Below are 23,784 nucleotides of genomic sequence, written 5' to 3' on the forward strand. Positions count from 1 at the left end.
GTAATTTAATCTTTCATTGTCCTCATAGCCCACTCCCGGGTGTTAGTTGTTCCATATTTAAACCAACTGGATCCCTCAGTTAGATCCCAGACCTATAATATATTCACAGGCATTTAGTGCTCTATATAGAGCTAACCCCTAGCCCCTGAACCCCTCAATTAGATACCAGTCTGCAATTCACTCTCATGTATTTGTTATTCCAATTATAAATGCTCCAGATGTCTTGATTAGATTCCAGAGTGTAATTCATTCACACATATTTGATATGGTATATATTTAAAAACACCTCCCTGCTTGGATTCTGCAGCTCACTGCTGCCATCTGTTATTCTAGATATAAATCCCAAGCCACTCACTTCCCCAACAGTTCCATGAGAGTCCAGCTTAAATTCATCACAAAACAACAATTTGCATTCATATTACATATTTAACATGGTAAATGTCCTGAGTTCATTCACTGGAGTCTTTTGAAACAGCGTGCGACAGTATGACACAATGTGCGATATGAGAATGAGTGATAAAACTCGGTGGGTATACAGGAGTGAATTTATAGGAGGAGACAGGTAGAAAATCTTAGAATCCCAAGCATGGAAACAGGCCCTTTGGCCCAAGATATCCACACCAATCCTCCAAAGAGTAACCCACCCAGACCCATTCCCCTAGATTTACCCCTGACTAATGCACCTAAGCTACACATCCCTGAATACTGAGGGCAATTTGGCATGGCCAATTCACCTGACTTGCACAGACAAAGGGAGAATGTGCAAACTCCATTCAGACAGTCACTCAAGGCTGGAATTGAACACAGGTCCCTAGCTCTGTGAGACAGCAGTGCTAACCACTGAGCCACCATGCCATTTAAGGTTTAGGGACTGAATCCCTAAGATTTAAATTTCTATCATTCTCAGACATCCTCGAATGCCCCTTTGACCTGCAGGCAGCATTGAGCTTCCTCTTTCACAGAAGTTCCTGTTAGTATGTTGGTTTTTCAAAACTTCTGTTTTTTTTAACGGCAAATCAAGCTTTAATGTATTAAACCCCCCCAATATGTGCAAGTCTGACCAAAAACCATTGAGACTGAGACAGCTGGGAGTGGGCATGTCTGGATAGAGTGGACAGAAAAGAGTTCGAGAGAGAGAGAGGGAGATGTGATAGAGACAAATACAGAGACATTATGAACAGGTTTGCTTTTGAATAGGAATCCCTCTCGAAAATGGAACAATGGTATCCAGGAAATAGAATTAGTAATGTCGCATGTAACATTTCTCTTTATTTTCACTGTACACAAATTCTGCTTCAGTGCTGTTTTAAAATCACCAAGGATGTTGTTTGCAAAACAGGTCAATTGTCACCTATCATAATATTCCCATGTTTTCACTTCAAAATATACCATTGGAACTGTTTGCAGTTCCCAGGGCTTTCACTGAAAAAATATAATGTTGCAAAGTTTCTTTTGCTAATCTACAGCAGTGTCACATGCCCAGGGCTCATGCACAGAAACTGACTGGAAAAGAATTTCATTTGATTTCTTAGTCTGTCTGACAAAACAGACAATGTTTCCTGGCCAAAAGCACCCTGTATTACTGACCATATCTCTACTGATGTTAATCAAGTTCCCTTACACTGTCACTCAGTGACCCCTCATCCCCCCAGTGCCCTGTGTTCCTGACTGTATTGCTACTGATGTTAATCCAGCTCCCTCACATTGTCACTCAGTAACCCGTCTCCCCCCAGTGCCCTGTGTTCTTGATTGTATCTCTACTGATGTTAATCCAGCTCCCTCACACTATCATTCAGTAACCCGCCTCCCCTAGCACCCTGTGTTACTGACTGTATCTCTATTGATGTTAATCTAGCTCCCTCACACTGTCACTCAGTAACCCTTATGCCCCAGCACCCTGTGTTACTGACTGTATGTCAATTGATGTTAATCTAGCTCCATTGCGCAGTCACTAAGTAGCCCTTCCCCCCAGCGCCCTGTGTTCCTCGTTGTATCTCCATTGATGTTAATCCAGCTCTCTCACACTGTCTCTCAGTAACACTTATTCCCCAGTGCCCTATGTTATTGACTATCTCTACTGATGTTAATCTCGCTCTATTGTGCAGTCACTCAGTAACCCCTCTCCTCTCAGTGCACTGTGTTACTGGCTATATCCCGACTGACGCTAATTTAGCTTTCTCATAGTATGGTTCTCAGTTTCAATAAACTAGGAGCTAGTTGTAACATTTGATATTTAATTTTTACCAATAGGCTTTAGGTCCAAATTTGTGAAAACTACAGGGTGAAAGTTTACACTGTCACCTGGTTATATGTGTGTTTTCAAAAATTACTCTGTCTTGGGCTAAGTTAGTAGATGCTGTCGGAAATATTTGAAAGCCTTCCTGATGAGTTCCCAGCCTAATCCCACGGTGTAGTCCTTGGCCTGTGAGTCTATAGGTTACAGCACTTGAAGTGAGCAGTCAGGCTTTTCTAATGTGATGAGTTTTCTGCATCAGCCAATCCCCTTTTCAGGCAATGAATTCCAGACCCTCACCAAACTAAGAAAGAATTTATCCCTCAGTTCTCCTGTAAACCTTCAGCTTATTACATTAAATAAGTGTCCCCTTTTAATTGTCCTCTCTGCTAATGGAAAGAGGTTCTTAATGTATTTTTTGTGGGTCATTCATATTGTTGACATTGACATTCAATGGTGTTACCATTACTGATAGTTATCAACATCCTGGGAGTTATCATTGATCAGAAACTCAACTGGGCTCACCCACATAAACACAGTGGCTATAAGAGCAGGTCAGAGGCTAGAAATACCTGTACTGCGATGAGTCACTCAACTTTTGACTCCCCAGAAGCCTGTCCACCACCTATGAAGTACAAGTCAGGAGCGTAATGGACCCCACTTGCCTGTATGGGGTCAGCTCCAACAAACACTTAAGAAACTTGACACCATCCAAGACAAAGCAGCTGCTTAATTGGCACCACATTCACAAACAGCCATTCCATCTACCACTGGCACTCAGTAGCAGCAGTGTGTACTATCCACGAGATGCACTGCAGAAATTCACCGAAGATCCTCAGACGACAACTTCCAAACCCACGACCACTTCCATACAGAAGAACAAGAGCAGCAGGTAAATGGGAACATTACCCCCTGCAAGTTCCCCTCTGAGCCACTCACCATCCTGACTTGAAAATATATTGGCATTCCTTCAGTGTCACTGGGTCAAAATCCTGGAATTCCCTCCCTAATGGCAATGTGGGTCAGCGAGGTGATGAAGTGATAGTGTTCCCCTCTGTGGTTTCTTTCCATGCTTCTCTTAGAAGCCTGGGAGGTACATTTCAAACTTTCTGCATCAGAGAGGTTGAAGCTGTAACTATAGGGGAGAATAAGGATCAGGCCAATGAAGAGCGAGCAGTCTTTGAACACTTGGGTTAAGATTTCTTGTTTGGGCAGCACATAGGGTTTTTCACTTTTCACTCATAAAGCTGCTCTTGTGCAAGGAAGTGTGCATTACAGGGGGTTCCACTCTCCAGGACTCCGCAATTTGGTGAGTTTAAAACAAATAGTTTCTCTTTTAGGCTTCAAGCCCCGTCATGATGATTGGTTCATTCCTCGGTCAACCACACACTGCCAGCATTGTTTCACTATCCTCTAGTCTGTACAGAAATTAAGAAAGATTTTAATGTTAACGGTTACTTTTTTTTTCTATTTATTCTGTGAAGTAATGCTTTACTTTTTGACTCTATTTCTCTTTCTACATTGTACAGAGGTATTGTACACGATTTTTCTACCTTTCTACCTAAAAAGGCACTTTGTGTGGGGATATGATACACATTTTACTGTACTCCCGTACTTCAGTACACTTGACAATAAAATCCAAATCTAAAAATCTAAATAATCCTGCTTTAATCGGAAGGCATTGCTGTCATTCAGGTTCTGAGTTCTGTTTGATGCAGTTCACAAAGACTCAGTATAAAGGCATGGGTCATTGCTTCAGGAGGTAGGTAAGAGATAGAAGTGGCTGCTCCCACTCACTTCTGATGAGACCCAACTGAATAACATTTAATGAAGGACAATAATCTGGGTTTCCCATGTGGGTTCTGCAATCATCAGTGCCTCCTGTTGTCATTTGGCACCTTACTGTTCCTGTTAACACCCTCTCTCAAATGATAGTTGAGAATTTAGGGTGAAAAGTCTGGAACTTGTGATAATTTGGAGAAACTTCCCTGGGGTCCACTCATAACACAGCCGTCATACTGAACCAGAGAGTTGCTGTTTGTATATGAAGAGGCCTATGTTGTATGCCTGGTTAAGGATACTCCTCAGTCACCTTAGATAAGGGCCATGTTATACACAGACAGACAGACACACACACAGATATGCACACATATGTGCGCGCACAAACATTTGACTATTTCCTAATCAAAAGTGAATTTCTTTCAAAGGACTCTCCCTAACTCCTGCCTCCTCCAGCCTCACTTCCAACAAAAAGTTTAATAAGTACTTGGGGCCACTTTTGTACTAAAAGTCACACCTTCCAATTAGCTGACACTGAAGTTGCCTCCATCTGAGCTCAGAAAGTGCAGCTTTCTCTCTCCTCATGCCCTGTCAGTGCCCACCATTACCTGCTGACCACTCTGCTTGACCCTGTTAGCTCATATTGTTCCCAGGATCAAAAGCAGACACTAGCAATCCAACAATGCTCCAGGGTCTTAGATTTAGATTACTTACAGTATGGAAACAGGCCCTTCAGCCCAACAAGTCCACACCGACCCGCCGAAGCGTAACCCACTCAGACCCCTACATTTACCCCTTTTAACCTAACACTACGGGCAATTTAGCATGGCCAATTCACCTGACCTGCACATCTTTGGACTGTGGGAGGAAACCGGAGCACCCGGAGGAAACCCACGCAGACACGGGGAGAATGTGCAAACTCCACACAGTCAGTCGCCTGAGGCGGGAATTGAACCCGGGTCTCTGGCGCTGTGAGGCAGCAGTGCTAACCACTGTGCCACCGTGCCGCCCACCCACTGTGCCACTGGGCCGCCCACCACTGTGCCACCGTGCCGCCCACATCTGGCTTTATGCCAGATGTCTTGACACCATCTGGCATAAAGCAGCCTGCATGATTGGCACCACATCAGCAAATGTTCACTCTCCCTGTGCCCCGGCAACCAACAAACAGTGTGCACCATCCCAAAGGTGCACCAAAGAAATTCACCAAGGCAACACCTTCCAAACGCACGACGTCTACTTTCCAGAAGGACAAGGGCAGCAGATACATGGGAACACCACCTCTAAGCTCCCCTCTAAGCCACTCAACCACCCTCACTTGGAAGTATACCAATATTCCTTCAGTGTCACTAGATCAAGTCCTGGAGTTCCCTCCTTAAGGGCATTGTGGATTTATCACAAATGGTGCAGACTGAACCTTTTTTCTCCAGAGGCTTCCAATTGTCCTGAATTAGAAAGTGGAAGTGGAGGATTGGCTGCTGGTGCCAATTACATGTCATTGGAAATAAGGGGCAGGAGTGAACCTGCTCCCTAGTTCAATATTATTCATAGGAAGGCTTGTGGTTCTGGGAATGTCTCACATAATAGCTGTGAGACCAGGAGCAGAAGTCCTTAATCCTCGAGGTGAACACGGAAACAGTTTTATAGACATCATGTGATTGGGTACTACATGTGATCAACGTGTCGAATGATCAAAGCTCCAGCAACAGGAGTTGGTAACCCATAACGATCCAACATGGCTGCTAGACTTGAGTTAGTGAGCAGGGGTTGTCAGACTTATGGGGTGGATGCTAAGGAGGGAAACCCCTATATTTGTGCATCGTGACACCCTAGTCTGGATATTCCGTTTCAGACACTTGACTAGGTGGATGTGGAAAGGATGCTTCCTATTGTGGAAGGATCTAGAACTAGGGGTCAGAGTTTGAAAATAAGAGGTTCCCAGTTAAAACAGAGATGCAGAGATTCTTTATTCTCAGAGGGTTGTAAGTCTTTGGAATTCCCTTTGTCAAAATGCAGTGGATGAAGAATCTTTAAATATTTTTATAAGACCATAAGGAAAAGGAACAGGAATAGTTCATTCGGCCCCTCAACCCTGTTCTGCCATTCAATTGCACCATGGCTGATCCGACATTTCTCACAACCACTCTCTTGCCTTTTTCCTGTAACCCTTGATTCCCTGACTGATGAAGAATTGATCAATCATAGCCTTAAATGGATACAGGGACTCTGCCCCCACTACTCTCTGTGGCAATGAATTCCAAAGACTCACAACCCTTTGACAGAAGCAATTTCTATTCATCTTAAATCGGTGTCCCTTTATTCTGAGACTTTGCCTTCTGGTGCTAGATTGTCCCATCTGGGGAAACATCCTCTCAGCATTGACCCTGTCAAGGCCCTTAAAAATCCGATATGTTTCAATAAGGTCACCTCTCATTCTTCTAAACTCTAGTGAGTAAAGACCTGTTTAACCTTTGTCCATAAACCAATTCCTCCATATTGGGAATCATCTTCATGAACCTTCTCTGAACTGCTTCCAATGAAATTACATCTTTCCTTCCTTAAATAAGGGACTAAAATTGCCTGCAATTCTCCAGATATAAAAGGCATCTGGATGGGTATATGAATATATTGGGTTTAGAGGGATATGGGTCAAGTGCTGGCAAATGGGACTAGATTAGGCTAGGATATCTGGTCGACATGAACAAATTGGACCAAACGGTCTGTTTCTGTGCTGTACATCTCTACGACTCTATGTGATCTCCCCAGCACCTTGTACAGTTGCAGTAAGACCTCCCTACTCTTATCCCCAACTCCCTTGAAAAATAAGGGCCAACATTTCATTAACCTTCCTGATTACCTGCTGTGCCTGTCTGCTAACTTTCTGTGTTTCATGCACAAGTTCCCCCAAGTCTCTTTGTGTTGCAGCTTTCTGCAGTTTCTCTCCTTTTAAATAGACTATCATTTTAGTTTTCCATGCCAAAATGAATAAATTTGCATTTCCCACATTATACTCCATTTGCCAACTTTTTGCCCGTGTACTTAACCTATTGATGTCTCTCTGTAATCGGTTTGTGTCCCTCTCACAACCTGCCTTTCCAGCTATCTTAGTGTTGCTTGCAAATTTGGCTACAGTGCATTCACTTCAAGTCATGCTTTACTGCAGTGGGAGACAGATTCTTAATGACCCAGGGAATGAAAGGTTTATCAGGGATATGCAGGAATGTGGAATTGAGGTTAAAGTCAGATCAACCATGATCTTATTGAGGGACAGAGCAGCTCAAAGGGCTGAGTAATGAACTCTTGCTGGTATATTTGCCCATTGGCTGAAGAGAACCAATCTGCGAGAGGCAGGCCTGTCACATGGGTTGTATCCGATGTGGATTTCAGGAATAGTCACATTCTCGATGTTGCCAAGATGCTATAGCCATTGGTCATCACAGTGACACTTACCTGAAATATTGCCATTTCCCTCTGACTCAAAGAGTGTGGTGCTGGAAAAGCACAGCAGGTCAGGCAGCATCTGAGAAGCAGGAGAGTCAATGTTTCAGGCATAAGCTCTTCATCAGGATGCCCAAAACATCGACACTTCTGCTCCTCGGATGCTGCCTGACCTGCTGTGCTTTTTCAGCACCACACTCTCGACTCTGATCTCCAGCACCTGCAGTCCTCACTTTCTCCTAGTTGATTTCCCTCTGACAACAACTGGTAACCCCCAGATGCAATAATCAATGTCTTGATGTTTCAATTGTTTATTTCCACTGAATATATTCACGAAAGAGATTAATAAGTGTTTTGATGTTTTAAAAAATTCATTCATGGATCATGGGCATCATTAGCAGGCCAGCATTTATTGCCCATCCCTTTTGCCCCTTGGCAAGGTGGGGGTGAGCTGCCTTCTTGAGCTGCTGCAGTCCATGCGCTGTAGGGAGACCCACAATGTCCTTACGGAAGGAATTCCAGGACTTTGACTTAATGATAGTGAGGGAATGATGATATATTTCCCAGTCAGGATGGTGAGTGGCTTGGAGGGGAACCTGCAGGGAGTGGTGACCACATGTATCTGCTGCCCTTGGTCCTGCTTGAAGGAAGTAGTTGTGGGTTTAGAAGGTGCTGTTTGAGGATCTATCTTTGGTGAATTTCTGCAGTGCATCTTGTAGATTGTACACACTGCTGTTACTGTGCATCAGTGGTGGAGGGAGTGGATGCTTAAAAACAAACACATGGTAATGCCAGGGGAGGAATGTATCAGTCACTCTACTGTGACTCTACTTCGGGGTGTGCAAGACAAGTTGGACCGGTCTGGGTCATTCCGAATCTGGTCCTCATCAAATCGAGGGTGACATGCTGGCTCAGACATGTTGGGGGAGGGGACAGGGGAGTCACACGTCCAATGTCTTTCCATATGGGGAGGTGCCAGAGGGGCAAGTCACCAGCCCAGCATTACGCTTCAAGGAGATTTACAAACACAGCAATGTTGAAACTTTGAACAGGAATAGGCCATTCGCCCATTTGCACCTGCTCAACTGCTCAATATGAACATGGATGATCTTGTCTCTCAACACAACATTCCCATCTTTTCCCTAAAATCTTGATGCCTTTGTTCCAGTGGTACAATTTGGTTAGACAAGATAATCACTGCCCCTTGACATTCAATAGTGTTACCGTCACTGAATCCTCCACTATCAATATCCTGGGGGTTACCATCAATCAGAAATTCAACTGGACTAGCCATATAAATACTGTCTACAAGAGCAGGGCAAGAGACTAGGAATTCTGCAGGGAATAATTCACCTCAGGGGAGGGGATGGCCTCAAGCCATTACCACTTGGTTGTTCATCCTGAGAGCCAGGTAATGTTCTGGGGACTTCAGTTCAAATCCCACCACAGCAGATGGTGGAATTTGAATTCAATGAAAGAAAATATGGAATTAAGAATCTAACGATAACCATGAAACCATTTTCAATTGTCAGGAAAACCCAATCTGGGTCACTAATGTGCTTTAGGGAAGGAAACTGCCATCCTTACCTTGTCTGGTCTCCATGTGACTCCAGACTCACAGCAATGTGGTTGACTCTTAACTGCCCTCTGGGTAATTAGGGATGGGTATTAAATGCTGCCCAGTCAGTGATGCCCTCATCCTGTGAATGAATGAAAAACAATCTTGATTCCCCAAAGCCTGTCTACCATCTACAAGGCTGAAAATGTGTTGCTGGAAAAGCGCAGCAGGTCAGGCAGCATCCAAGGAACAGGAGAATCGACGTTTCGGGCATAAGCCCTTCTTCAGGCTTATGCCCGAAACGTCGATTCTCCTGTTCCTTGGATGCTGCCTGACCTGCTGCGCTTTTCCAGCAACACATTTTCAGCTCTGATCGCCAGCATCTGCAGTCCTCACTTTCTCCTACCATCTACAAGGGACAAGTCAGGAGTGTAATGGAACACCTTCAACTTCCCCTCCGAGCCACACACCATCCCGGCTTGGAAATAAATCATCATTCCTTCACTATCGCTGGGTCAAAATCCTGGAATTTCCCTCCCTAATGGCATTGTTGGTCTGCCTATAGCAGGTAGACTGCAGTGGTTCAAGAAGGCAGTTGAAACTTTATTGCTGGAACAGCACAGCAGGTCAGGCAGCATCCAGGGAACAGGAGATTCGACGTTTCGGGCACAGGGCAGCTCAACCCTACCTTCACATGGGGGCAATTAGGGACAGCCAATAAATGTGGACCCATCCAGCGATGACTGTGTTCTATGAATGAATTTTAAAAACTTGGGTAAAAGACAATGGAACTGGCAGCATGATTTATTCTTAAGAAAGGAATAGTTAAAATTAGGATGCTACAAAACTTTATCTGGAATACTTTGTAGGGAAATGGAATAAAGAATTTAAAAATATATATTAAAACATTGTTTTGTTAAATGAAACCTCTTGGTTCCTTTTATCTTTGACTCTGCAGCTTTCCTGGCTGTATCCAGTCACTCTGAATCTCACACTCTCCTGGTCCCATTGAACTGAAGCGAAATGTGCTGCTCCCAGACCTTAAATGATTCGCTTTTTATTTCCTTGAACTCATTTTCAATTGCAAGGATGGGCAATCTCCCAAAAGAGGAATCTTTGATTCTACTCACCCACCCCACAGCCACTTCGAGTTTAATTCCGCCCATCCCAGGGAACACAGCTCCAAGAGGGACATTCATAATCCGCATGCCCTCTGACCTCTCTCGGTTAATCTGCATACAGGAATGACAAGCATTTTAGCGGAGCAGAAACAGACGGGGTGTAGAGGCTGAAGCAGTGAAAGGTTGGGTCTGTACGAGAGAGAGAGAGAGAGAGAGAGACTGGAGCTGTGAAAGTTTTCAATAATCTCTCTCTGCGTGAGAGAGAGAGAGAGAGAGAGAGAGTTCCAAAGCCTTTCTGTAGAAAGAAAGTGAAAATGAAGCTGGGCAGTTTTGCTTGTTGGAGGAGCTGCGGCTCTCTGATGTCTCTGGGACAGTTCTGACGACCTACCGACTTCATGCGAGCGGGCAGAGTAAGGAGTCCTGTTGAAGCAGGAAGAAAATGGGCCAGACTTCAGTGTCAACCTTCCCCGAGGCTGCGAGCGGTGAGTACATCTGCAGCCTGCCTCCGTCTCCAAAGATTTGTGTGGGCCAGTCCTGTTCAAATCAATGGAGCTGCTGACCCCTTTGTGTTGCTAAACGGGGGTGTGGGAGGGGGGATGGAGACAAAGAAAAAAGATTCTCAGTACAGATCAGTTAACTCCGTGATTTTGTTTTAATCTCATTAACCAAACAACAAATACTCCGAAGTGGTTTGAAGTTACTTTGCATGTTGTACAATGGAACATCCTGTACTGTTTTGCCCTCAACATTTAATTTTGCAGCTTCTCGCTGAGTGATAATTAACCCTTGTGGTACTGAGTTTTACCAGCAGCCAGTGCTTTGCACTGGAAACCTGTTGCTGGGGATAAAGGTCAGCTCGACTTTTCAATGAGCTGCCAGTCTGTGGGGAGATTTTGTCCTTTTTTCCTTAAACTTCTGGAAGTTCCCCTGGGTGGGTGGGGGCGATGAAGCCAGGAGTAGAGCTCCCTTGGGAATGAAGCTAGGAACAGTAAGGTCAGGATTCCTGAAGAAGGGCTTATGCCCGAAACGTCGATTCTCCTGTTCCTTGGATGCTGCCTGACCTGCAGCGCTTTTCCAGCAACACATTTTCAGCGCAGGAGTGTATCCTGTCAAGATACTCCTTCATGACCCACCATTGCTTTCTCTGAAATGGAGGGTGAGGGGAACCAGGCTGTGCTGCTGACAGTGGGGGAGGGTGCCTCTGCGAGGCAGGTTTACTCTGTCTCTGGTAGAGACCGAGGTTAGTGGGTTTCAGGTGTGGTCACCCTCACTGACAGCGCAGGGGCAAGGCTGATCTGCCCCCTCGCAGCACCTTCTCACTTGTCATTCAGGTCACCTCCCGGTATTGGTTTTGTATGTAAACCAACCAAAAATAACCAGAGAGTGTGGGTTGTTATTTGGTTAGTTTGATAGCTGGACTGAGCAGGTCAGGCAGCATCCGAGGAGCAGGAATATCGACATTTTGGGCAAAAGCCCTTCATCAGGGATTCTGATGAATGGCTTTTGCCTGAAACATCGATTTCCCTATTGAATAATCCTATTGAATGGTGGAGCGGGGCCGAATGGCCTCCTCCTCATGCGTGGTTACTGGAGCTCCGAAGAGAGAGCAGTGATTTGTTTGAAATGTGTAAGCTGCTGGATGGGCTCTCTGTGGTGGATGTGAACAGGTAGTTTCCTCTGGTAGCTGAGTTAACCAGGAGACATTGTCTGAAATTAAGGGTTGGCCTTTCAGGACAGACATGAGATTTTGTTTTTCTCTCTGGAATGTTGGAGCACTCTGCCTCCAGAGGTCAGGGGTCATTCAGTGTTGTTATGACAGAGATGGAGAGATTGTTGTTAGGCAGGGAATCTGAGGTTATTGGGGGTTGATGGGAATGTGAAATTCAGAACACAAACAGATCAACTACAATCTCATTGAATGGAAAAGCAGACTTGAATGGCAGAATGGCTTGCTTCTGCTCTTAATTCTTGTTTTTGATAGCATCGTGTGCCCAATGGAATGTTTTAATTGAGAGAGAGAGAAGAGGATTAAAATGTTCAGGAAGGTATTTTAGTAATCCTGCTGAAGGAGCAACACACAGAGTGCAGGCAATGAGTTGGATGGGAGATGAAAAGACATCAAATAGGAAAGGCTAATCATCAGTCAAACATGTCTTGTTCCTGGTCTGGAGCATCTAATTTGGGTCATGAGAAAGCCTCTATAATGAGGAGGAAGTGGTGATGTGGTGAGGGTACGTTTATTTGTCTTTTAAGACAATAGTGTGCTTCCTGGATGATCAAAGTGAAGCTGGTTTGAGGAGAGTTTGATTACAAAAACTAGTTGCAAACGTATGTGGATAGAGAGGCAATCATTGTATGAAATGAGCTGGAGGTTGGAAAATACATCTTCTCCATAGAATTGTGAGAGGAAGGGACATTTTTGATAGGGGCAATGCCATTTATTAAGGGGTGTTTCCAGAATAGATGGTTTACTGAGTGTTTTAACTGATTGTTGGGGAGGTTCCTGTTCACACACACTGTCAGTAGTGAAAGCTGGGGGGAGGGAGTTTGGGTTCACTTTGTTTGGTGACGCTCAGATGCCATTTATTTGTTGTCTTTGCTTTCTTCGGTTGACACAGTCTGAGACCAAAGGGGTTGGGTGAAAATCCTTTTATATCAAAGGAAAAGCAAAATATTTTCACTATAGTGTCCGCATCAATGGCGCCAACTAAACTTGTAATGCTTGTTTCTTCCCCCTTGTTGGCTCATTTGTTGTCAATTGGGAAAATCTCCCAGTGGAAGGAGGTAATTTGAACCATCCTACTCACCTCTACTAGCTCCTCATTGGAGCTGTCAGTTCCTATCCTGCTTTCTCGCTCTCTCTCTGTCAAGTTGGTGACTGCCTCATGAGGTGAGGCTCAAACTCCAGTCCAGCGACATGAATGTGTCATTGAGAGATAGAGATGCTATTTTGTGAATGAGAGCCCATCAGCTGGATGCAGTTTTCACATGTCAAAGAAGAATGACGTTCTATCAATGTCCTGGTCATTATTTCTCCCTTGGGGCAGTATTGCTGGAGATCATTCACCCCATCACGATTTGTAGAATCTTACAGGTTGCTGCATTTCCTACCCCAACCACACTTTGATAGATCTGCCATCAATGTGGGCAGCATTCTCCAGCCTCCAGATCAGAAATATGTTGCATTGAGTTACGCTGTACAGACCCCCACACAAAGTCCAGGCCAAAGCTCCACTGAGGAGATTTGCAGAAGATTTTCCCTCATCATTGTTCATCCCTTTCACCACGTCCCTTACAAACCAAACCAGATGATCTGGTCATTATCCTGTTGCTGTTTATGAGAGCTTGCTGTGTGCAGATTGGCTGTAGTGTTTCCTGCATTATAACAAAGTCTACATTATGCAAATGCTGTATTTGCTGTAAAAGATGGGCTGAAGGATTTTCCCACATAAAGAAACAACCTCTCAACATCCACCCTATTAAGTTCTCTCACAATCATTTATGTCTTAATAGGATCATCTCATCCTTCTCAAGGCCAAACGTGTAGGTCCAACTTGTCCAAAGTACAATTAATTTGGAATTAGTGAATCATTAGTCCATACGAGTGTTGGTTCCATGTTAACTGGATGAAGCAGTGAACTCTCAGGAATGGTTAGCCCAGTGAAATGTTTTGGATTAGTTATTGTTTATTACACATGCTGAGCGTTGCACTGGTAACCGATTAAAAATCTGACTGGCAGAGTGAGGTACTTGCGCAGGTTAGAGGCTGCATTCATGGAAGCACGGGGACCCTATGTTGTGGGGACAGATGCATTTCATACGTATGTTGCATCTTTTTGTGGAACCAAAAGAGTCGCAGAGACTATCACTGATCCACTGCCGTGGCAACACCCCTGACCAAATGGAGTCTGTGAGCCTGGACTGAGAATTAAGATTGACAGTTAACTGCAGCTCCATGCCAATGATGGTCCAACCAATCTGCATCCACCACTCACGTTTTATGAAATAGCATCCCATCTCTTTTTAAGCCTGTTTCTACGTGTCCTAGGTGCCAGACTTCCATTTTCTTGTCTCCTTTAGCAGCGATGAGTTCACTATAGTGTGTAAGGTTAGAAACTCATTGATACCCATTACAAGTGAATTTCAACTGCATTGCTGTTAGTGGCACCGCAACCTACAGCCTCCTGTTTGCTGTCAGAGTTCCAAGAACAGACTGTGTTGGAAAAACTCAGCAGGTCAGGCAACATCTGTGGAGAGAAAGCAGAATTTGGGCCCAGTGATCCTTCTTCAGAATGGTTCTTATTTCTTCTGGAGGAGGGTCACTAGAGTTGAAACATTAACTCTACTTTTTTAGATTAGATTACTTACAGTGCGGAAACAGGCCCTTCGGCCCAACAAGTCTACACCAACTCGCCGAAGCGCAACCCACTCAGACCCATTCCCCCTACATTTACCCCTTCACCTAACACTACGGGCAATTTTAGCATGGCCAATTCACCTGACCTGCACATTTTTGGATGGTGGGAAGAAACCGGAGTACCCGGAGGAAACCCACGCAGACACTGGGAGAATGTGCAAACTCCACACAGAGAGTCGCCTGAGGTGGGAATTGAACCTGGGTCTCTGGCGCTGTGAGGCAGCATTGCTAACTACTGTGCCACCATGCTGCCCACAGATGCTGCCAGACCAGCTGACTTTCTCCCGCACTTTCTGTTTTTGTTTCTGATTTCCAGCATCCACAGCTCTTTGACAGAGAAGCCAAATTGGGTTTGCCAGAGTCAAAGAAGGTCCGAAGAAAATTTCCATGTTGGTCGTTGTGAAAAAGCCCAGTGGCCCAGACCCAAATCTTTGACAGTACCGACTTGGTACTGGGCAGGGTACAATGGAGAGTGTGTTTACCCAGCTACATGGATAAGTAGAAAAGAGCGGCATTGGAAAAGCACAGCAGGTCAGCAGCATACGCAGAGCAGGAGAATTGATGTTTTGGGCATAAGCCCTTCATTTGGATGCTGCCTGACCCGCTGTGCTTTTCCAGCACCACACTTTTCAACTCTGACTGCAGCAGCTGCAGTCCTCACTTTCTCCCAGTACATGAACGAGTATCCAAACTACCCATTAATAAGGCAATTTGTGCTGATAGTGTGAAATTACTCAATAATCTATTCACAGTGAACTCTTTGCGGCCTGGTATGTGGCTGCTTCTGCTGAGCGCCATCAGAAAAAATGAAACATTTCCCAAGAAAAGAGAAAGCTTACTGATGATCCGATAGAGGTCTATCAAAGGATACAAGGCTTTGATCAGGGAAACGTAGAGGGAATGGTTTCACTGCTGGGCGAAAGACTAGCACTAGCAATGACTATATAAGGTTGTGTTTGTGTTTCAGTTCATGCAGAGAATCTGAATTGTGTGGCAACATGCACTTTTACATCCATGTTACAGTAAGGAGGTATGGAGAGTGATAGTGGAGACTCTCAATATTCTTCTGGGCTGGCCAGGAAGCTCTCCCAGTCTTCACTCCTGCCATGAGCTTGCATTGGCAGGCTTTGCATGTTAATGCTCCAACTGCTGGGCACCCTCTTGGGCCACCCAGTCCGAGGTAGGACTCAAACCCAGCGCTTCTGGCTCGGAGGTGAGGACACTACCCGCTGAACCACCTGACCTCCTCCAAGTATCAGTCAGAGTTGAAAAGTGTGATGCTGGAAAAGCACAGCAGATCAGGCAATATCTGAGGAGCAGGAGAGTCAATGTTTCAAGTATAAGCTCTTGATCAGGAATGTGCAGTAATCAAGTATCAATCAATCCCTGATAAATCGAAGGGAGGTCCAAAAAAATCTTCATCTACAAACTGGTGAGAATGTGGAACTCTCTATTGCAAGGAATAATTGAGTTGAAAGGTGTATTCAAAGGGAAGCTGGTGAGGGCATTAGGAATTGGAGGCAATGCTGATGGGGCGACATGAAGTAACTAGTGGGAACGAGCCATAAATTCAGAGTATTACCTTTCCAATTGGCACCTCTCCCTGTCTGAACGTGACCCTGTCTGGTGGGTACTCACCCAAATCTTGCTGTGGTACATGAGGAGCAGCACAGTGTTTTTGTATGATAGGCTGACTTCCAGGAACAGGAACTACATAGTGAAACATTGTGTGTTTTGATGTGTGTAAGTGTACATGTGTGCACACGTACGTGTCTGTCTGCATGTATGTGTGCACATGTCAGAATATACATGTCTTTGGGAAACCATGTGTACGTGAATGTGCATGTTGACTGAGTTGCAGAGAATCAATGCACTAATCCACCTCTTGGTTGTCTATAGCTCAATGATTGAAGTCACTGAGTGCCTCACTTGTTGAGGTTTGCTGTGCTTTGGTTGAGCTGTTTAAACTGAGATCCCTTTGGCCTTTGCAGGCAGAGAGTCCGTTGAGGGCACCCTGTGAAAGGGACTGTCTTGGCTAAAGCTGCTGGACCTGAGTTTTGTTCTTCGTCAGAGTCATGTGTGTTGGCAGAACGGAAAGTGACAGGATTTCCTGTGTCACCAGAATGAGCACTGAATGCTGATGAGAGTGAAGACAGTGGGGTGAGCTCAGAATGGGAAATAGCTGTGAACCGTTTGGAGTCCAGCGCTGGGGCAGCTGCCTTTCCTTCCGTTTTTCATGCATGAGTCATGAGCAGCCAATTGTAACTTTGGACGGACAAGTGCACCAAACTGGAAGGAAACTTTCTGAACCAATTTCTGGAACCTAATGTGTAAAACTGAGCTGAGAAAACATAAGTGTGGAAACAGGCTATTCAGTCACCATTTGAATGCCTTAAACATTAAGGACGGCGTAATGGCTCAGTGGTTAGCACCGTTGCCTCACAGTGCCAGGAACCCAGGTTTGATTCCCACCTTGGATGACTGTGTGGAGTTTGCACATTCTTCCTATGTTTGCAAAGGTTTCCTCTGGGTACTCCAGTTTCCTCCCACAATCTAAGATGTTCAGGTTAGGTGAATTGGCTGTGCTAAATTGCCCATGGTGTTGGGTGCAGTAATTGGGGTAAATAATAGGTAGGGGAATGGGTCTGGGTGGGTTACTCTTCGGACGGTTGGTGTGGACTTGTTGGGCCAAATGGCCTGTTTCCAAACTGTAGGTAATCTAATCTTAAATGTGACACTTAATTTACCCACAGAAAGCTCCCGTAGACAATGGTATGATAATGGCCAGATAACCGGTTTGTTTTTTTGTGTGATTGTGAACAAGTGAGGACACCAGGCAGACCCCTCTCACTGTGATTTGAAATAGGAACCATGGGATCTCTTACAATTTCTACCCCACCCAACCCCTGCAAGAAAGCAGATACAACCTCAGTTCAAAGTCTCATCTGAATGATGGCACCTCTGACGGTACAGCACACCCGCTGTACTGCACTGGGTGTGTCCAGAACCTTGTGGCTGTGAGCTGAGAATGTGGCAACATCAGTTGAAGGATTTAGTATTGTCCGGTTCCCCTCTTTCAAATAGTGCCATGGAATAGTTTGCATCAATGAGAACTGGCCAAATGGTGCCACAGTTCATAAGATCTCAATTGGCACTGCACCCACAAGCATCTATTCCTCCACCACTGCAGCAATGTGTACTATCCCAAGATGCACCAGAGAAATTTGTCTTGATGTCTGACAGCACCTTCCAAACCAACAAGGGATATGGGCTGGGTGCTGGCAGGTGGGACTAGATTGGGTTGGGATATCTGGTTGGCATGGATGGGTTGGACAGGTCTGTTTCCATGCTGTACATCTACAAGGGCGGCAGGTATTTGGGAACACCAACACTTGCCGCCCAACACACCTCCAAGCCACTCACCATCCTGACTTAGAAATATATCGCTGTTGAAATCCTGGAATTCCATCCCTAACGGCATTGTGGGTCAACCCACAACAGGTGGGCTACAGCAGTTCAAGGCAGTTCACCATCGCATTCTCAAGGGGCAACTAGGGACAGGCAATAAATGCTGAGCCCAGCCAGAGACACCCACAAAAATGAGTAAATCTCCTTGAGAGAGGTGGTGCCTGTGACAGTGCAGCACTCCCTCGGCACTGTGCTGGGAGTGTCAGCCTGGCGAATGTGTCTGGAGCAGTCTGAGTTTATACAAGCTCAATAGATGCAGTTGGCTTTTTTTCTCAGACAGTGCTTTTCCAAGAAGCAGTATTCATAGGCCCCTTTGGACATGCAATGCATCTACTATTGGAACAGACAGTGGGTTATGCTGGTAGCACAGGCTGTGATGATTTCTCTTCTGTCATAACCTTCATACCTCATCGCTCCTGATGAGATAAAATTGTAGCTGGCATTCTCCCAAGCAGTTTTACTTTTTAAAAAGTCACTCAGTTGTGCTTTTTTTTTTAGAAAGAAGTTTACACTGCTAACTCTGCTGGTATTTTAGGAGTCAAGTTCCCATATACTTTGCTTTTTCCCATGACATGTTTTCCACGTTCCTGATACATTCAGAGATCTCGACAACCCGTTTGTCCCCTAAAATAAATGCCTACTAGCCTGTGAATCAGTGAAGGAAAAGTCCTGCATTCACCTAGCTCGTGCCACATCCTCGGGCCACATAGCGGCTAGTGATGTCCGTTTGAAGTGCATCTGTTGCTGTCATTTTGGGATACTGATATTGATACAAATATGATTTATTGTCGCATGCACCTCTATGACCTTGCCCTTCCAAATATAATCTACAAAATCCAAACCTACAACACTGAGATATTTCTGAGAGTGTAATCTGGCAGTCCAGTTGGAATTGCTCTGTTACTGCTGACTATACCTTCACCTACCTTGGTCCTTAGCTCTGAAAGTCTGTCCCTAAACCATTCCTCACTTTCAACCTGACTTTCCTTCACACCCACCTCTTTGACCAAACGTTTGGTCACCGACAACTCCTTATTTAGCTGTCTGATGTCATTTTTGAAATGCATTGCTGTTTTGTTCCTTTTAAGAAATGCTACGTATATATGAAATGTTGCTGACTGAAAGACGCTTGATGATTTGCATAAATGTATCTGGGATCCAGATCTTAAAGTGTGTAATGTGTATTGTCATTTAGGGAAATTGGATAAATTTAAAAATGGGAAGAAATGGATGTGGTTTACTGCCGTGATGATTTGATTTGAAAAAAAAAGAACAAGAAGGTCAACAAATTATTGAGGAACGGTGGAAAACAGATCAGAATCAGTCCTAGTCAGCATTAAAGGGAAATCATGCTTGACAAATCTTCTGGAATGTTTTGAGGCTGTGACCAGTAGAGTGGACAAGGGTGAAGCAATAGATGTTGTGTTTCTGGACTTTCAAAAGGCTTTTGACAAGATTCCACACAAGAGATTAATAAGGAATATTAAAGCTCATGGTATCAGAGGCAATGTATTGACATGGATAGAGAACTGCTTGGCAGACAGGAAGTAGAGAATTGGAATAAACAGGTCCTTATCAGAATGGCAGGCAGTGACGAGTGGGGTACCGCAGCTTCAGTGCTGGGACCCCAGCTGTTTACAGTACACATTAATGATTTTTCGAAGGAATTGAATGCAGTATCTCCAAATTTGCAGATGACACTGACCTGGATGGCAAGATGTGCTGTGAGGAAGATGCTAAGGGGCTGCAGGGTAACTTGGACAGCCTGGCTGAGAGGGCAAATATCTGGCAAATGCAACAAAATGTGAGGTTATCCACTTTGGTCACAAAAACAGGAAGGCAAATTATGATCTGAATGGTGGCAGTTTAGGAAGAGGTGAGGTGCAGTGAGACCTGGGTGTCATGGTGGAACAGTGGCTGAAGGTTGTCATGCAGGTGCAGCAGACAATGAGGAAAGCTAATGGCACGCTGACCTTCATAGTAAGAGGATTGGAGTATCGAGTAAGGATGTCTTGCTGCAGTTACACAGGGCCTTGGTGAGGCCATGCCCTGAGTATTGTGTGCAGTTTTAGTCCTCCTAGTCTGAGGAAGGACATTCCTGCTATTGAGGGAGTCCAGTGAACGTTCACCAGACTGATTCCCAGGACAGCAGGACTGACTATGAGGAAAGACTGGATCGACTGGGTTTGTACTCACTGGAGTTTAGAGGAATGAGGGAGGATCTCATAGAAACATATAAAATCCTGATGGGACTGGACAGGCTAGATGCAGGAAAAATGCTCCTGATGTTGGGGATGTACAGAACAAAGGGTCACAGTCTAAAAATAAGGGGTAGGCCATTCACGACTGAGATGAGTAAGAATGTTATTCAGAGAGTGGTGAACCTGTGGAGCGCTCTCCCACAGGAGGCTTTTGGGGCCAATTCATTAAATATATTCAAGAGGGAGCTGGATGTGTCCCTTTCATCAAATTGTTTCTGCAGACCGCAAGGAAGAACCTGGAAGATAAATAGAAAACAGTTAGTAAATCCAAGGAAATTTGACAGTGGATCAGGAACAGGGACTGAATAATATTAATGCAAGTGAAACTTCAGTAATGAGGAAATTAGTTCAATTAAAGAGTGACAAATCCCTGAGACTTGACGGCTTCTATCTGAGAGTGTTAAATGAAATAGGGGAGCACCTTGTTTAAGCATGAGCTACAGTGTTTTCAGAAATTTCAGGAATTCCCTAGATATAGGAGTCGTCACTCTACTTTTTAAGAAGAATGAAGAGGAAAACCAGGGAATTACAGACCAGTTAGCCTACCATCTGTGGTGGGGGAATGGTCAGAGTCTCTCAGCAAGGATGAAGTAATTGATCAAGTTGAAAACTTTAAGTTTATTAGGGAGAGCCAGCATGTATTCATGACATTCGGCTATATCTGACAAACCCCATTGGAATTTTTGAAGAGGTGACTAAGGTAGTAGCTTGGGGATTGTCTCTGGATATCGTTTGTATGGACTTCCAGAAGACATTTGATGAAGTTCCACATAAGAGACTTTAACTAAGGTAGCAAACTACAGGAATGTTTTTATTCATTCACAGGATGTGGCTGTCACTGGTGAAGCCAGCATTTATTACCCATCCCTAATTGCCCAGAGGGCACATTGCTGTGGATCTAGAGCCACATATAGGCCAGACTGGGTGAGGATGGCAGATTTTCTTCCTGAAGGACATTAGTGAATTAGATGAATTTTTCCAACAATCAGCAATGGATTCATGGTTACCATTAGACTCTGAATTCAAAATTCCACCATCGGCCATTGTAAGGTTTGAACCTGAGTCCCCAGAGTATTACCTGGGCCTCTAGGTTGATAGTCTAGTGATTATACCACCAGGCTGTGCCCTCCCCAAAGGAGGGCAAATTAGTGACATGACTGGGAAATTGGTTAAGTGGCAGGTGACAGATAGTAGGGATGATGGGTAGGTGCTCAAATTGGTAGGATGTGACCAGTGGTGACCCACAAGGATCTGTGTTAGGGTCTCAATTAATGACATTATTACTAACGACTTGGATAATGGCAGAGAAAGTCATATATCCAAATTTGCTGATGATACAAAGTCAAGCAGCATTGTAGACAGTGTAGATGATTACATACAATTACAGAGGGACATTGATAGGTTAAATTAATGGACAAAGTTGTGGCAGATGGAGTTCAGTGTGAGGTTACCCATTTTGTGCTGAAAAAGGGTAGGGTGCTTTCTAGGTGGTGTGAAGTTAAATGTAGCGGATGTCCAAAGAGACTTGGGAGTTTGGGTGCATGGATCTTTAAAATTTCACAAACGGGTCTGGAAAATAATTAAGAAAACTAATTGAATGCTGGATTTCATATCTATTGAGTATAAGGATGCACAAGTTACACTGCAGTTATACAAAATCTCAGTTAAGCTCCAATTGTAGCAGATCTGAGCACCACACCTTAGGAAGAGTGTATCAGTACCGGACAGAGTACAGCATAGAATGATACCTGGATTTCAGGGGCTAGGTTATAAGGAGGGATTGTACAAATTCGGCCTGTTGTTATTTTTCTAGAATTTGGAAGGTTAAGGGACAATCCAATTGAAAGTTTCAAGATACTAACCGCAAAAGACAAGATAGATAAAGATGAACTATTTCCACTGCTTTAGATTCTAGAATTAGGGGCATAGTCTGACAATGAGGGCCAGGCTGCTCAGGAGCGATGTTAGGAAGCACTTCTACACACAAAGGGTGCGAACTCTCTTCCACAAATGACACTGCGGGCTGGATCAGTTGGTACTTTTAAACCTGAGGTAGATACATTTTTTGTTAAACCGGGGTATTAGGAGTGTGAGCCAAAGGCAAGTAAATGGAGTTAGATCACAGATCAGCCATGATCTTTTTGAATGATGGAACAAGTTTGAGGGGCTGAATGGCCGCCTTCTGTTCCTAAGTTCCGACCAGATGGAGTGGTTGAGGTCATGAACACTGAACATTTCAAGGGTTAAGCACAGAAAGGGCAAAAGCAATTGTGGGATATACTTATGAGGTGAGATGAACTAATGAAGGAAAACTTGCGTAGAGCCAGCAGGTGCCATTAGGGCCGAATGGCCTATTTCTATTCAGTCTATCTAATCGATTGTGGGAACCTATCTCTCTTAGCAAGCCACAAAGTTTGTTGAGCCAAACCAGGTTCAGTTGTTTTTTTTTCTCGCTCTGGGTGGTGTTACAGCCAAACGGATCTTTTATTATTTGCCAAGTATTAACTTGGCGAGTTGCTCTGCCTTGACTGACATCTGTTGTTGGTTTTTGGGTCTGTGCAGAGCGCAGGGAAGTGGGTGAGAGGGGAACTCCAGGGATGTTTCCACTCCACACGAATAGTTTGACTGATGAGCCGTTCAGCAACCCTCGCTTGGAACACAGGGCGGGTCATTGATTCTTTGAGAAAGGAATCAAAGGGAAAAGTTCCTTTCAGCAGCTAATATTTGCAAAGAAAAAGCAGCACAAAGTATAACAGACATCAAGAAAGTGAAGAAATGGAATACAATTCTATAATTTAAAGCTTAAAATGCAAAACTGTCAGCATTGAGAAAATGACAGGATTGAGGTATCTTAACTTCAAAATGAAAGGAGCTGACTTATCTTCAAGCACATGTCTGATGCTTTTTAAGCCACTCAATAGCAACAAGACTTATGTAAATTCATGTAAAAGTCAATACTTCTTCAGAAGAGTCAGACTGGATTCAGAACATTGACTCTGTTTCTCTCTCTGTGGATGCTGCCAGACCTGTTGAGTTTCTCCAGCACTCTGTTCTTTATTTCAGATGTTCAACGTCTGCTTTAAGAATTCACAGGTTGACTTCTCACAACGTTGGTTGGTGGTTCCGCGCAGTGACATCAGAAACTTTTACAGAGGCAGCATGAATGTTCTTCCTCCAGTGCTTTTACAATGGGAGGCAGATTAGATTCCTGGTGAAATTCTACCTAATCCTCACAGAGTCAGGGACAGAAAGCAAGGGTCTTCATTATAGAGTCTTGATGTAACATTCCCCACCCCCCACCCCCGCAACCTGCCAACAACCCTGAACCCAGGCCATTATTGACCATACTTTCACCTGAGAACCAAAAGGTGCTTCATTTCAGTCTGCTCCAGGAAATTGAAAGTGCAAGCTGGGCTGCTCTCTGACTGCAGTACTGAGGGAATGCTACACTGCCTTTTGTCCCATCATATGCTTCCCTTTAATAATCAGTTCATTGAGTATAGGAGTTG

General features: G+C 44.5%; 1 protein-coding gene and 1 long non-coding RNA gene across 3 annotated transcripts in view; one reads left to right on the forward strand and one right to left on the reverse strand.

The window, feature by feature from the left end:
* Window positions 1–1,296: 1,296 nt before the first annotated feature.
* On the reverse strand, window positions 1,297–10,236 carry LOC148148900 (uncharacterized). Its single transcript, XR_015758341.1, has 3 exons — window positions 10,139–10,236; window positions 9,038–9,150; window positions 1,297–3,651 (listed from the first exon to the last, which is right to left on the reverse strand). It is a non-coding gene; the product is annotated as an uncharacterized LOC148148900 (long non-coding RNA).
* A 47-nt stretch (window positions 10,237–10,283) lies between these two features.
* phactr2 (phosphatase and actin regulator 2) overlaps window positions 10,284–23,784 on the forward strand; it is a 144,320-nt gene continuing 130,819 nt past the window's right edge. Inside the window, exon 1 of one of the 2 annotated variants that reach the window (XM_087991056.1) lies at window positions 10,284–10,611. In XM_087991056.1, coding sequence (XP_087847182.1) covers window positions 10,569–10,611 — 43 coding nt within the window. In that variant the 5' untranslated portion in view covers window positions 10,284–10,568. The remainder of the gene's footprint in view (window positions 10,612–23,784) is intronic. The other variant, XM_043695294.2, reaches the window with a different exon arrangement.

This window comes from Chiloscyllium plagiosum, unplaced genomic scaffold (genome assembly GCF_037043375.1).
Source record: "Chiloscyllium plagiosum isolate Xiang-an unplaced genomic scaffold, Cpla_swu_hap1 HiC_scaffold_10, whole genome shotgun sequence".
NCBI classification, from domain to species: domain Eukaryota; kingdom Metazoa; phylum Chordata; class Chondrichthyes; order Orectolobiformes; family Hemiscylliidae; genus Chiloscyllium; species Chiloscyllium plagiosum.